The 13,280-nt window shown below is 45.2% G+C and overlaps 1 protein-coding gene across 2 annotated transcripts; it reads left to right on the plus strand.

The window, feature by feature from the left end:
• Window positions 1–439: 439 nt before the first annotated feature.
• On the plus strand, window positions 440–12,620 carry LOC107372357 (23 kDa integral membrane protein). 2 transcript variants are annotated; one of them, XM_070543304.1, is made up of 10 exons: window positions 440–503; window positions 819–901; window positions 2,969–3,034; window positions 9,353–9,478; window positions 9,805–9,879; window positions 10,515–10,610; window positions 10,735–10,829; window positions 11,376–11,475; window positions 11,555–11,638; window positions 12,338–12,620. In XM_070543304.1, the coding sequence occupies exons 2-10, from the start codon at window positions 842–844 to the stop codon at window positions 12,458–12,460; spliced, it is 825 nt and encodes a 274-aa protein (XP_070399405.1). In that variant the 5' UTR covers window positions 440–503; window positions 819–841; the 3' UTR covers window positions 12,461–12,620. The 2 variants fall into 2 exon arrangements, with proteins under 2 accessions (XP_070399405.1, XP_015796047.2); XM_015940561.3 differs by lacking the exon at window positions 440–503 and having other exon boundaries at window positions 511–901.
• The last annotated feature ends 660 nt before the right edge of the window (window positions 12,621–13,280 follow it).

A 13,280-nucleotide genomic window follows, 5' to 3' on the forward strand; every position in this document is an offset into this window, starting at 1 on the left:
GCGGTTGTAGAACCCCAGAAGGTGCTGTACAAAAACAGACTATTTACCAAGAACTGAGTTTCCTCTGCTGTATGGTCAGGCTCAGCCTTGGAGATAGGGGGAGGAGCTTGGATGTTCTCATGCTGAGATGAGACAGCCGAGGTGGTCTCAGGTGTCTCATCTCCTCTGGAGGTTTTCTGGCACCTGGACAGAGACCTGGGGCAGATACAGAACCTCAGGATACTCCAGGAGAAGGTCTGAGTTGTCCATCCCAGATCCGGTCACTCCAGGACTCAAATTTGGTTTCAAGTTTAACAAATGGATGGGTAGATAGTTCAGATTTAGGTTGTGTCATGTTGAAATGACCCCTCCTACGTGAGCTGGTCGGTCCTGGTTCTCCTGAGGCAACCTGTGAGAGGGCTCTGGACCTGCCTCTCCTTGTTTCAGAAGAGTGTTGGTCCCGAACTCCACATGAAGTCAGATCCGACCGCAGAGCTGGATTCAGAAGCAACCCCTCCCCCCAGGTCTCCGTCCTCTGATCATTTCTCTTAATTGGAGCTGAATGAAGCCTGGAGCGACTGCTTCCCTCCTCTCCTCCCAGCTGGGCTTCCAAACTTGGTCATGTTCTTCTGGCTGCAGCCAAACGCTCCTGAGCTTTAAACAACATCCATCACACACACACACACACACACACACACACACACACACACACACACACACACACACACACACACACACACACACACACACACACACACACACACACACACACACACACACACACACACACACACACACACACACTCCTGGCTCTGGTCTTTACTCTGTTTCTATTTCAGCTCAGCTCTCTCAGACGCCGGTCATGGCTCGCTGCTGGAGTCACCTACGAGGACTCGCCATCTGCGTCACAGTGCTGCTGTTGGTAAGCTACATGCTACATGCTACATGTGTGACAGGCAGCTGATGATGGGAGCAACCTCTGTGATGTCTGATAAATAGTTGTTTAATAACATATTCAGTTCCCTTGGACCTTTTTCTGTTCTCAGAATAAAATGTTTATTTACATGAAATCTCATGTTTGTTTATCTAACTCTTCATCATCTGAAATATGAAATAAGGCTGTTTTTTTTTTACTAAAACAATGATTGGCTTATGCTGGTTTAGGAATCATATTTCCAACGACGTTTTTGTAATTATTAAACAATATAACAAAAACAAATATAACTGGCCACCTGCAGTATTTAGTTTCTCCAACAGGGGGCAGAAGACTGCAGCTTTTGAAGAAGGTACAAATCCTGTTAAAGCGGTTCTTTATTGTCCAGATATGATTATGTTTTTGTCTGTTTCTAGCTTCAAATATTAAGTATTAATTTAACTTGAATTTAGAACTTTTTAACTTGAAAAATGTTTTCATAAAAATGACCAAAGAAAATAAAACGAATGCTCATTCTCCTAGCAACAACATGCTCAGTGAACGTTCTTCATCCCAAACAGTAACGTGAATTTATTTGGTAAATTATTAACAACTGAAGAAAGTTTAACACTTTGTTTCCTGACACTGATGTGTTTAAGACAAGACAGCTTTTCAGAACGGGCCATCGTCGGAGGCAACAGCATAGATACAAAACACAAACACGCTGTCACGATGTGCTGAAGGTGAACACATGAAGGAACTGAAAACCCGACCGGACCATCTCGACCGGAGCATGATGAAAGAATGACATCATGTGGTCACAGTTGGGTACTGCGCTCCGTGTTCACAAACATGTCCACTGTGAGAGGTGCTGAGTCCAGCCCTCACGTTTAAACCTTATGTATTCTAGGTTGGTGTCAAAGACAACACACATCCACCCTCAGGTGGCATTCTAGTTCAGGTTGTTTATTCTGAGTTTGACTGGTCGGCGTTCGGGTTAGTTAGCCTGTAGAAAAGGACCAAAACAAACAAAATCAGTTTTAATACGTTGGATTCCGTCAGGAATATGAATTTGGTGGCTGTGAAAGGTTTCTGGTCCGGAGATCAGGGACGGTTTCTTACAACAGCTTCAGAAAATAAACGAGTTATTTTAAAATGATTCAGAAACTATGTGCTGATGTTTGTTTAGCGGTGTAATTAGTGGCTAATCTCTGTTTACTTCCTGTTCCTACGGTCGTCTTCCCGCCTACTTTTCGCTGCCTCACCTGTTTTTTTCCAGATGTTTCTGTACTACAACATCTGGATTGTTTTCTTTAACTAGCACTAAGTAATGGATGTGTGTTTGTGGGAACAGGGTGAATGTCACGCTTGACTTCAGAAGCTTTCTGCTGCTATCGGTCGTTTGTTCCGACATTATTCCTGCTTCCTGTCCCCGCTGCTGCTTATCGGCTGATTACGGCTGATTACGGAGCGTGCTCCTCTTCCACCCTGACAGCTCCCCTCGTATTTATGGTTCTATCCGTCATCATAACAACGAGTCCTGCACAGACGGGTGTGTTTGGTCCGTGTGTTACTGATGTTGAATTTGACAGTAGTTTGGATTTCATTCAGAGGTTTTTTGTTCATATCTTTGTTCTTTTGCTTCCACGAGCAGGTTGTTTGATGTTGTTGCAGTTTAAACGTTTCAGATCAACAAACATAACCGGGGCAAATGCAACTCGTAGTTTTCACCCGAGTGCTGCTCATCTGAAACATTTAGAGACAAAAACAGAAGAATTATCGTTTCCACCTGTACCCTGTTGCTGTTTGGGGCCTTCTGCATAAACGCGTATGATGTTTAGGACCTCATCAGGAACACCACAGCAGTTAATGAAGCTGGAAAGACGAAAGACTAAGCATGCATGGGAAATTTCAACGACTGTTGCTGAGAAAATGTGATGTCTGTAAATGTGAGACATCAGCTGATGGGAGTCTGATCAGAGTCTCCGGGGACGAAGAGCTGGTTCAGAGGAATGTTGTTACCATCGGAGTGAAATCCAAGTTTTCCTCTGAAGTCACTCCTGGTTCTCTCTGCAGGTGTCCGGCATGGTGATGATTGGAGTCGGATTTTCCTCTATTGATGGCAACGTGCCCGTAGCAGAGGTAAATGTGCCCATTTAACACACACTCACCTGTAACAAAACACACACTCACCTGTTGTTCTTATTGGTCCATCGGAACCTTTTTCTAAAGGACAAGACTATAAATGAAAACAAAAATGGACTTTTTTGGTTTTAGAACACAGAAACAGCTGATGAAGTGTTAAAAGTACCACATTCCTTCTGGATGAACATGTCTACAGCGCTGTGGTTTATGACTTCCCTGACGGCCTGTGTGTCTTTGAATGGGCTCGTCGGTCGAGTTCAGGAGGAATCCTGTCACTGCCGAAGGAAAGAGTGTAAGCTGGAGGCAGGTTAGGGCAGGATTCACACCTGTTTGAGGCTGATGTGTGATTGATGATGATGAAATAAACAAAACCATCCTGGAAAAATGTCTGAATGTTCCCAAATCATTCCCAAATCCAGCCAACATTCATTCATTAATAGAATCAAAAATTCTGGAGTTTCAGACATTTAAACTCAAAGTTCCTCCATGTCAGGGATTCCCAAAGTGTGGTGCGTGCACCCCTGGGGGTGCGCGAGCTGCCGTTAGGGGGTGCATGAGGTGAAAAGTGTAATGGCTGCGGAGCTCAGAGAAGTCTGTCAGATGTCACCGTTAGCGTAGCCAGAAACTCATTTGTGGGTGGGCCTAAGAAAACTTAAGTGGGCCCAATAAATGTAATTGAAAACAAGTATATCTTGTGTGAGTGTGTGTGTGTGTGTGTGTGTGTGTCCTCTGCATGTGCCCTAGCTTCATAATAATAATGCGCCGAGCTTCAGCGCTCTGACCTGCGCACGCTGTCAATAGCAAGATATATTTCGTATTTGATCATTTTTAAAGCTGTTGGGGAAATCTGAAGGTGGTGAGTCATTCTGGCAGATTGTAATTAACACCTGTCTCATGCAGGTGTTCTGACATTGTAAACCTCACACACAGAACATTGTGGATGTAACAAAATAAATCAAGAAATGATTCCCATCTGAGCATTTTAGCATTATTATATTATTATATTAGCACGCTGACTGTGGGACAGCATTCTAAACGTGTCGGGCTATCAACAGCGCGCTGAAGATCTGAAGTTCAGAGTGCGTCTGTCAGAGGTCAGACGCGTTCCAGCGGAACCACGGCTCACGGGTGCACATGTGAGCACATCTGGGCTGGGTAGAAGTAATTTTACAACATTGGTTTAAATAGCGCCGATAACGAGACGCGGTGACTGGAGCGGCTCATGGAGCTGTGCCACACACACACACACACACACACACACACACACACACACACACACACACACACACACACACACACACACACACACACACACACAGATTCAATAAGCAGCACGCACGCTGCGTAAACTCTGGCGTGCCGTCAGACTGAAGGCAGAAATGAGCGCTGCCTCCTCCGTGATAAAAACTTTTAAGAGGTTTTGTAACATTTTTCATTCAAGGTCAAATTAAGATATTAGCTTCTATTTTGGGATGACGTATTAAAGTCGGGTCCGCTCCAGCCAGTGACTCCTCATGAACCTGACTACAACTCATGTTACTGCAGCATTTGTTATTCCAGTCCGCGTGGCAGCGGATCGCAGATTCAGCCACACCATAAAACAGCAATAAGTCGGTCTGAAGCAAAAGTGAACCTCATGGCTTTTCCATCTTTTCCCCTATAGACATTTGATTACACACAAGTAGGTGATCAGCTCAGGTTTACGCAGAGCAGAAGGAAGGAGAGCGCTCTGGCCACTGGTTAAACGTTCCTGCTTTAAGAAAACCGTTAAATTGCATTGTTTACGTGCTACCTGGGCACTCTAAATATTTATTTAAAATTAAATCAAAGGAAATGGTAATGGTATTGAATGTTTATTAATTACTATATAAAAAATGAAAGTGATGGGGAAATAGGTCGGTCCTTTTTTTTAACCCTGTCTGTCGAATGACTGTTTAGCTTGACGTCTGATATATACATATATATATATATATATACATATATATATATATATATATATATATATATATATATATATATATATATATATATATATATATATATATATATATATATATCAGACCATCATATAGCATAGCATAGCATAGCATAGTTTATTTATATAGCACATTTAAAATGCAGCATGGGAGCTGCCCAAAGTGCTGCACAGGCTAAAACAAAACACACCCATTACAAGGAGCTAAAACTAAGGATAAAATCTCAATTAAAAGCAGAGAAAACATGAATAATAAGAACACATTAAAACAATGACACAATAAAACACTAAAACGAGTCACTGTCTAAAAGCCAAAGTGTAAAAGTGGGTCTTTAAACGAGATTTAAAAACCGCCAGAGATGGAGCCTGCCGAACTCCAATGGGCAATGAGTTCCATAGCTTTGGGGCAGCATGGACAAATGCTCGTTCACCCCGCGATTTGAGCCTCATCCGCGGCGTGTGCAGCAGCAATAGGTCAGCCGACCTCAACGAGCGGGTGGGCACATATGGAGTGAGAAGGGCAGAGAGGTAGGAAGGTGCCAGGTCACTGAGCGCTTTAAAAACAAAAGTCAGTAACTTAAACTGCACTCTGAAAATGACAGGGAGCCAGTGAAGATGTTCCAGGACAGGTGTAATGTGGCTACGTCGGTGTGTACCCGTCAAGAACCTGGCAGCAGCATTCTGAACAACCTGCAGCCGATTCAGGGCAGAGTCCGGAACACCAATGAGGAGGGCGTTTGCATAGTCCAGGCGAGAGGTAATGAATGCATGAATGACTGACTCCAAATGCCTCCGTTTCAGGATTCGTCTGAGGTGAGTAAGGCGGCGAAGCTGATAAAAACACGACCTCACTACAGAGTTTATCTGTGGGGCCATTGTGAGTCCAGCATCCAGCTTGACCCCGAGACTCGTCACACACTGTTTGGGGTTAAGGGTTAAAAGGTCACAAACAGGGTGAGAGCCATGGTGGTTGCGGGGGTCAAAAACAATAAACTCAGACTTCTTTTCATTCAGTTTTAAGAAGTTGGATGCCAGCCAGCCCTTCACGTCATCCATACATGCAGCCAATTTCGAGCCCGCATTTTTCTCGTCCATTTCCACGTATAGCTGACAGTCATCTGCGTAGATGTGGTAGCTCAGGCCATGCTGATTCAGGATATTGCCCAGAGGCAGAAGGTAGATTGAAAACAGCAATGGCCCAAGAACGGAACCTTGCGGCACCCCCCAAGGCAGTGGAAGACTGGAGGATGCACAGTCACCAATCTGTACAGAGATGGTACGGTTTGATAGGTAGGAGCGGAACCATTTAAGCGCCACCCCCGTCACCCCAACCCAAGACCCAAGCCGATTCAGTAAAATTTGGTGATCGACCGTATCAAAAGCCGCTGAAAGGTCCAGCTGGAGCAGCAGTACCCTAGACCCAGAGTCAGATGCCACCAGAATGTCATTCAGCACCCTAATCAAAGCAGACTCTGTGCTATGGTTTGGTCTAAAAGCTGACTGAAACACATCCAGCAACGAGTTGCTATTCATATGGGCAGAGATCTGGCCATGCACAATTTTCTCAAGGACCTTCGAGAGAAACGGGACTTTCGATATCGGGCGAAAGTTCTCATAAGTGGAGGGATCCAAACCAGGTTTTTTCAATATCGGCTGAACAACCGCATCTTTAAAAACCTTAGGGAACACTCCAGTGCTGAGGCTAATGTTAAAAATGTTCATGAGTGCCGGGCTCAGCGCAGACACCGAGTCACGTACCAATTTAGCTGGGAGGCAGTCCACCGAAGAGCCAGCTGGCTTCATGGAGCTAATCAGTTTCATCAAGTCAGCAAGCTGAACTGGAGCAAAGTCTGAGAAGGCAGGTGGATCCGGCGGTTCCACATGGATAGTGTGTATTTGAGGCTGGAGGCTAAGCCTAATACCAAGGATCTTGTTGAGGAAAAAGCTCTGTAGCTCTGTGCATAAAGCAACAGTGGGATTTAGACCATCAGACTCATTTAACAGTAGCAGGGAGTTAACTGTGCTGTACAGCCTGGACTGGTCTCCATGATGCTGTGAAATGATAGCAGAAAAATAGTTATTACGAGCAGATCTAACTGCTCTCTGGTAGTGTGAAAGTGCATCAACCAGGAGCAGCCGAGAGCATGACAGTCTGTCTCTCCTCCACCTCCGTTCCAGCACCCTACACTGTCGCCTGAGGCTACGGGTGTAATCATTCAGCCAAGGGTAAGATGTTGTCTGTTTCCGCCTCGGTCTCAGAGGGGCAACAGCGTCCAGAGCAGCAGAGCAGGTCACACTGAACCGATGCAGAAGGCCATCTACATCCATGCAGGTAACCGACAAGGGCGGAGCAAGGGCATCAGTGTCCAAAACCGACAGAAAGTTGGAAGTCGTACTCAGAGATAAGCGCCTGGAGTAACGAGCAGACCGTCGCCGGGCTGGAGGAAGGAGACGTGAGATGCTGAACGTGATCACAGCATGGTCGGAAAATGCCACAGGATCCACAGATAAATCATGCACATCCAGTCCAAAAGATAAAACCAAATCCAGGGTGTGAGAAGCCGCATGTGTGGGGACATTTACCAATTGCTGTAGTCCAAATGAGTCTAAAACATTCATAAAATCCCTCACCAGTGGTTTCAGAGGGCAGCAGACGTGGATATTAAAATCACCCAAAATAATCCCCTGTTCATATTTTGGGAGCATATCAGCTAAAAGGTTGGAGAAATCATTTATAAAATCCTTATTGTATCCTGGTGGCCTGTAGCACAGTAAAACGAGGATGGGAGGAGAGAAGCCCAGCTCTAATACTGAGACTTCAAAACTGGTTGGAGCCATCAGCCCAGCAAGAGGTTTAAGTGGGAGATTTGAACAGTACAGGGACAGCAAGCCCCCCCCACGGCCAGAGAGTCTCGGTTCATTAACAACATTACAGTCAGGAGGACAGAGTTCGACCAAGGAGGCCATCTCACCTGGCAGAGCCCACGTCTCCGTCATGCAGAACAGGCTCACAGCGTTATCCGTGTAAAAATCCTTTAGGATAGCTGTCTTGTTCCCCAGCGAGCGGACGTTCAGTAGAGCAATCCGAAGCTGCGGCAGGGAGCTGGATGGAAGCCGATCCGAGGTTCGCCAAAACCCCGACCTCACGGGATAGAGGAGATTTCCCGGATTTACTCCACCAGTGCGCTGCGCTTGCTGGGAGCTCCCGCGCGCACGGGCCAGCCTTTGGCGCTGCAGAACCCGGATGGATCCAGGCGAGAAATCACAGAGGGGTACGTCCTGGGAGAAACGACCATCGCTGTTATCTCGCCGAAAAGCCCTTATCCTAACCCGGACGCCACCACGTTTTCCACGCCGTCTCCGCCGCCTCGGGTTACGCCCCACTCGGTCCGGGACAGCCAGCAGGAACGCCGGGACCTTGTCAAACAGGTGACCAAACGTCAGCCTGAACTCAGCATCATGTAGCCCGAGTCCAGGGCTCAACCGAAGATCAAGAAGGGTGAGTCGATCATATTTAAAAATTGGATCACAAAAAGCTAAAAAGTGACTCAAAAACAATGCTAAAACCACAATTACAAGCAACAGACGGCGAGCCGCAACAGTCGGCGCCATCTTGCATTTGAGATCATATCATATCATATCATATACCATGCCCTGATGTGAGGGCTGGGGGTGCGTCAACATGGTCAGGACATAGAAGGGGGTGTGCGGCTAAATAAGTTTGGGAACCGCTGCTCCATGTATTCACATGTAACCCCTCCCCCCCCCCCCCACACACACACCTACACACACAGAGGGTTGTTTGGGTCCAAAACAAAAACATTCCCATGTCGTAACCTCAAGAGGCCCAGTCTGGTTGAATCTGAAGGACACGCAAGACTCGTTTGAGTACTGGACCGTTCCAGATGCCATCTTTGTCTGATGAGGGAAACTGACTTTTAACAAAGGGCTGAGGTTTAAAGAGCAAGTCACCCCCTACCAGAGTGTTGCTCCACCCACACCTTCTAAAGGAGGCGTCGCCTGCTGGAGCGAGGATGTGACTAACAGCACCTGTCGGGTGGTGTTAGTGTGGTCCGGGCTCAGGTGTTTAATAAAAACTCACCTTCGTTTTGTTTTGTCCTATTAGACCTGAATTTCTTGTTTGTCCTTCTCTTGTCCAGTTACACCAAACATTTCAGCAACATAATAAGAATGTTGGTAAATAAAACCTTTAGAAAAGGTTTTTTGAAAGAATGTGTTTTTTTTCAGAGACTGACTGTAAACAGGAAGTTACGTGTATAAATGGGACATTTATTTGAGTTCAGACATGTTTTATGACTTCTTGTTGTCTTTTCCTCCAGTTATTTGACCAGTTGTCCATTGGTGACGGTTTACTGGTGCTGCAGGTGTTTGGTCCAATCACAGTGGTTCTGTCTGTTCTGGGCATTTGTGGTGCGTCTTCAAACTACAAACCTCTGCTGCTGATGGTGAGAGAACGGCATGTTTGTCTGTCTGTTAAGTCCTGGATGGCACAAACTTGAGTTTTAAAACCTGGTCAGTCAGAAATCTAAACATCCTTTTTTTTACATAAATGTCCCAGTTAAGGGTGTTTACCAGCGGGTCCTCGCAAAGACAGTTAAACAAGAACACACACACACACACGAAGCTCACCTGTTGTTTGTTGACTGAACTAGTTTGAGTGTTTTTCGCTGATCTAAGCGGGTTCTCCTGGACGAGTCTCCAGAATAGCGTGGCCTCGGTAAAGCTGCTGTTAGCGTTTGAAGTGAACTGATCGCTTCTTTGTCGTCTCCAGTTCTCTGCTCTGATTTTTGTGGAGTTTGTGGCATTGATGGTCGTGGCCTCACCGCTGGTTCAAGTTCAAGCCGAGGTAACCTGTTTCTCACGCCTCTGGTGCCCCATGCTGGCTGCATAGTTCATTACAAGTCACAATGCTACTCAGATGTCCAGAAAGCAGCAACGTTTCTGAGGTTGTTCTCAGATTTACGTTAAAATCCTGCATACTGAAACCGTTTTAGCTCCAAAGGAAATAAAGGTGTTTAGTCTTTGGGTGTGTTTAGATTTTTCTCACCCAGATCCTGCATCACTGTGCCCCATTGTCCTCGTTAGTAATCCCTCACCTGTGGTTTCCTACACCCAGATGTTTTGCAACGTTTTGTAGTCCTGCTGCTTTTCAAGTACATTTATTTAAAATCCACATTTTCAGGGTCTTAAGTTCAAACATGACAAATGTCAGAGAGTCAGCTGGGATGAGAGGGCCTACCCGCTCCCACACTGAGCCTTCCTCCCCCAGAGGGGACGTTGTTAATCCGACAGACCTGATTGGTCGTCTGGGCTGGTCAAGTCCACTAATAAAGACACATCAAATCTAGTAATTTTCCGTGTGCTTGTCTTTATTTAAGATAATAGGGATGATCCATCCAGCATTCACAGTTGCAACAATTTTCCATCTTTCAAATCCCTTCTGGGGAATCGCTGCCGAAACGTGTAAATATCTTCCTGCAGATGGACCGCATGGTGGATGACATCTTTCTGAACACGACTCCTCTTCATCGAGCTGATTCGTACATCCAGAGTGAGCTGGAGAAACTCCAGACTTCAGTAAGGATCAGGTTCAGCCCAACGTTCCTTTCACTGAATGATAAATGTTGGTTTTTGCTCCTGTAGAGACGTTTGAATGTTCTTACGATCCTTAACCGACCGTGTTCTAACGTTTGGGCCCAAGGACTCCTGCTGCGGTTTGAGGAGTTTTGAAGACTGGCAGAATCAACTCCCCGAATCCTGCTTCTGTTCACTTCCTGCTTCGGAATCAGTCCTGAGGTAAGACACAACGAGGGAAAGCCTCCGGGAGATTCAGGAAGTCTTCTGTTTATATTTGAGTTATTTGTCGATGTCACGGGGGAGTACGGGAGAAAAGTTGAATATTTTTAGCAGAATATGAAAAGAATGAGTTTAGGCTTGTGGAGTTTGTGTTTCAGCACACTGAAAGAATTCCTGAAACAGGATTTCACTGACATTTTAATCCCCTGACTGCATTCCTGGGATCCACGTTGGCATGAGGGACTCACTTCCATGAGAAGGAGATGTAACTCCATCAATCTGTCCAGAAAGACCTGTAATGTGTTCATAACGATGTTTTTTTTCTAACCTGGACAGAATTAAAACTATATTTCTATATTTGGTGTACTATTGTGCTTCAGTATCCGGGAAACATAGGATCACCATGGCAACTTTCCTTATGTGTGTATTTGTTGTGCTCAGGGGAAACTCATGAAAACAATCATGAGTGATGTTTTAATTACTTTCCATCGTTTCATTATCTTCAGATATTTTTGAAACTCTGTTGTTGCTCCTCTTGGTCTTCAGCTCTCTGCTCCGTAACGCCAGCTCAGATGGATCCTGTGTGATGGTCACCAGGCACCAATCGGACCCAAAGTCCTCCGATAAAAGTTGGGTCCACTCCAAGGTAAATGGTCCCAAGCAGAGCCGGATTATGGCTCCATGGGTGTAAATAAATGTTGATTTTTTTATGTTTGTGTTTTCAGCCTTGTGGTCTGATCCTCAGGAGCTACCTGAGTTTCCCCGTAAAGCTCCGAATCGGAATCATCTCAGCTTTCGCCACCCTGACGGTAAAATAAAATCACCATTTGTTAATTGTTACGGCTTTTGTTAAAATCAGATTTTCTTTAGTTCTTCGGCTTTTTCAGAAAACACATTCTGATTCGATCTGTGAGAAAGCCCGAGTGTGTCTGGTTCAGTGGACCCCGCGTACCTCGGGTCTCCATGTTTGTTTGTCCATCCGACCAGGACACATCTACACTTTAGAAGGTTCCTGATTTACAGGCTGTTTCTGTTTCAACACGACGCCACTGTAGCCCTCAAAACATCTGGGAATGAACTCGTCCAGTGGAGTCAGAAAATCCTCTCCTGACGTAGTGATGGAGGCGCTCTGCTTCGTATGGGTCAGCTGTTTGGGGTCCGTTTCTGCAATTAAACCTTTCGACAAGCAGGTTCAGTCCACAGACTCTGTTACCGTGGCGACGGACTCTGTTACCGTGGCGACAAACTCTGTTACCATGTTAAACATGTTACCGTTTAAGAGGCATTACATCACAACAAACAAGGAAAAGAAATTTAATTAAAACTGACATAAATCTCAGATTCTGCGGCCCAGACCGTGTACAACTCTAATTCAGTTAGATCTTCAAAGACAGGTTATAAATAACTACGCCGTAGCTCTTATCCCCTCACGGTGTGTGTGTGTGTGTGTGTGTGTGTGTGTGTGTGTGTGTGTGTGTGTGTGTGTGTGTGCGTGTGTGTGTTTTTAGATTACGGCCATCGGTCTGTGTCTCTCTCTGGGTCTGGAGGAATACTGGAGGACGCCTCCGGTAGAAACAACCACTGACGACTTCAACAGAGTGAAATACCAACCTAAACCTTCCTTGTCCTGACCTTTGACCTTTCATAGACCCTGATGCCTTCTGGTGGATCCATAATCCACAGTGGAACTTGTCGCTGTGAGCAGAAATTAGGGTTCAAATCTAAACGATGTGACAAATAAACCCTCAGCTAGTTCAGGTATGTTCCCTAAATCATGTATGCGATGTAAAAACTGGGAGGGGGAGGGGGGGTGATGGGGTGTGTGTGTGTGTGTGTGTGTGTGTGGGGGGGGGGTAATTTAAATGTCTAAATTGTGCCGATCTGCTGTAATTTTGATCAGGAAGCTACATTCATGTTCAAAGTCCTATAAAGTAAATTTTTAGTTTATTTTCTTAGACAAAGTTCAGGTTTTTATGTTAAAGTTGGAGAATTTAAAGTTGCGTAACTTTATGGACAATAACAGAAAAGTATTTCTGAGGTTCAAATGGGTATTTTTGGACTTTTTCACACAAACGGAACATTGACCCGATTCTGCTCTGTAATCACAGCGTTTGAGTTTTCTTTAAGACGGTCTGAAAACCGCTAAAGATGAGATAGTACTGCTGCCTGCTTTAAGAAGATTATGAAATGTGTTGATGAACATTTACGGCGTGAATAGCAGCAACAGACTCATAAAAAGCAAACTTTATCCACACTGAGCTTCTCGTTTTGACTAAAGCGTGTTTCCATATATTAGGTGTGTTTTGTAAATAAACTCTTGTTGACAGAAATCTGTGAATAAGTGACGTTTGTGTACTGACGCGTTTTAGCCACCAGGTGGTAGCAAAGAGAAATAAAAATCACAGAGATGACAAAAGATAAATTAGAGTTTAGGTGGAGTTTTACCCGGAT

This window comes from Nothobranchius furzeri, chromosome 1, assembly GCF_043380555.1.
Source record: "Nothobranchius furzeri strain GRZ-AD chromosome 1, NfurGRZ-RIMD1, whole genome shotgun sequence".
Taxonomy (NCBI): Eukaryota; Metazoa; Chordata; class Actinopteri; order Cyprinodontiformes; family Nothobranchiidae; genus Nothobranchius; species Nothobranchius furzeri.

Coding starts and splice junctions, on each gene's coding strand:
- LOC107372357 (XM_015940561.3), top strand. CDS start 542: ATGAAGCCTGGAGCGACTGCTTCCCTCCTCTCCTCCCAGCTGGGCTTC. Junction 3,035..9,352: donor GCAACGTGCCCGTAGCAGAG/GTAAATGTGCCC, acceptor CTTTTCCTCCAG/TTATTTGACCAGTTGTCCAT. Junction 10,611..10,734: donor TGGAGAAACTCCAGACTTCA/GTAAGGATCAGG, acceptor TTTGGGCCCAAG/GACTCCTGCTGCGGTTTGAG.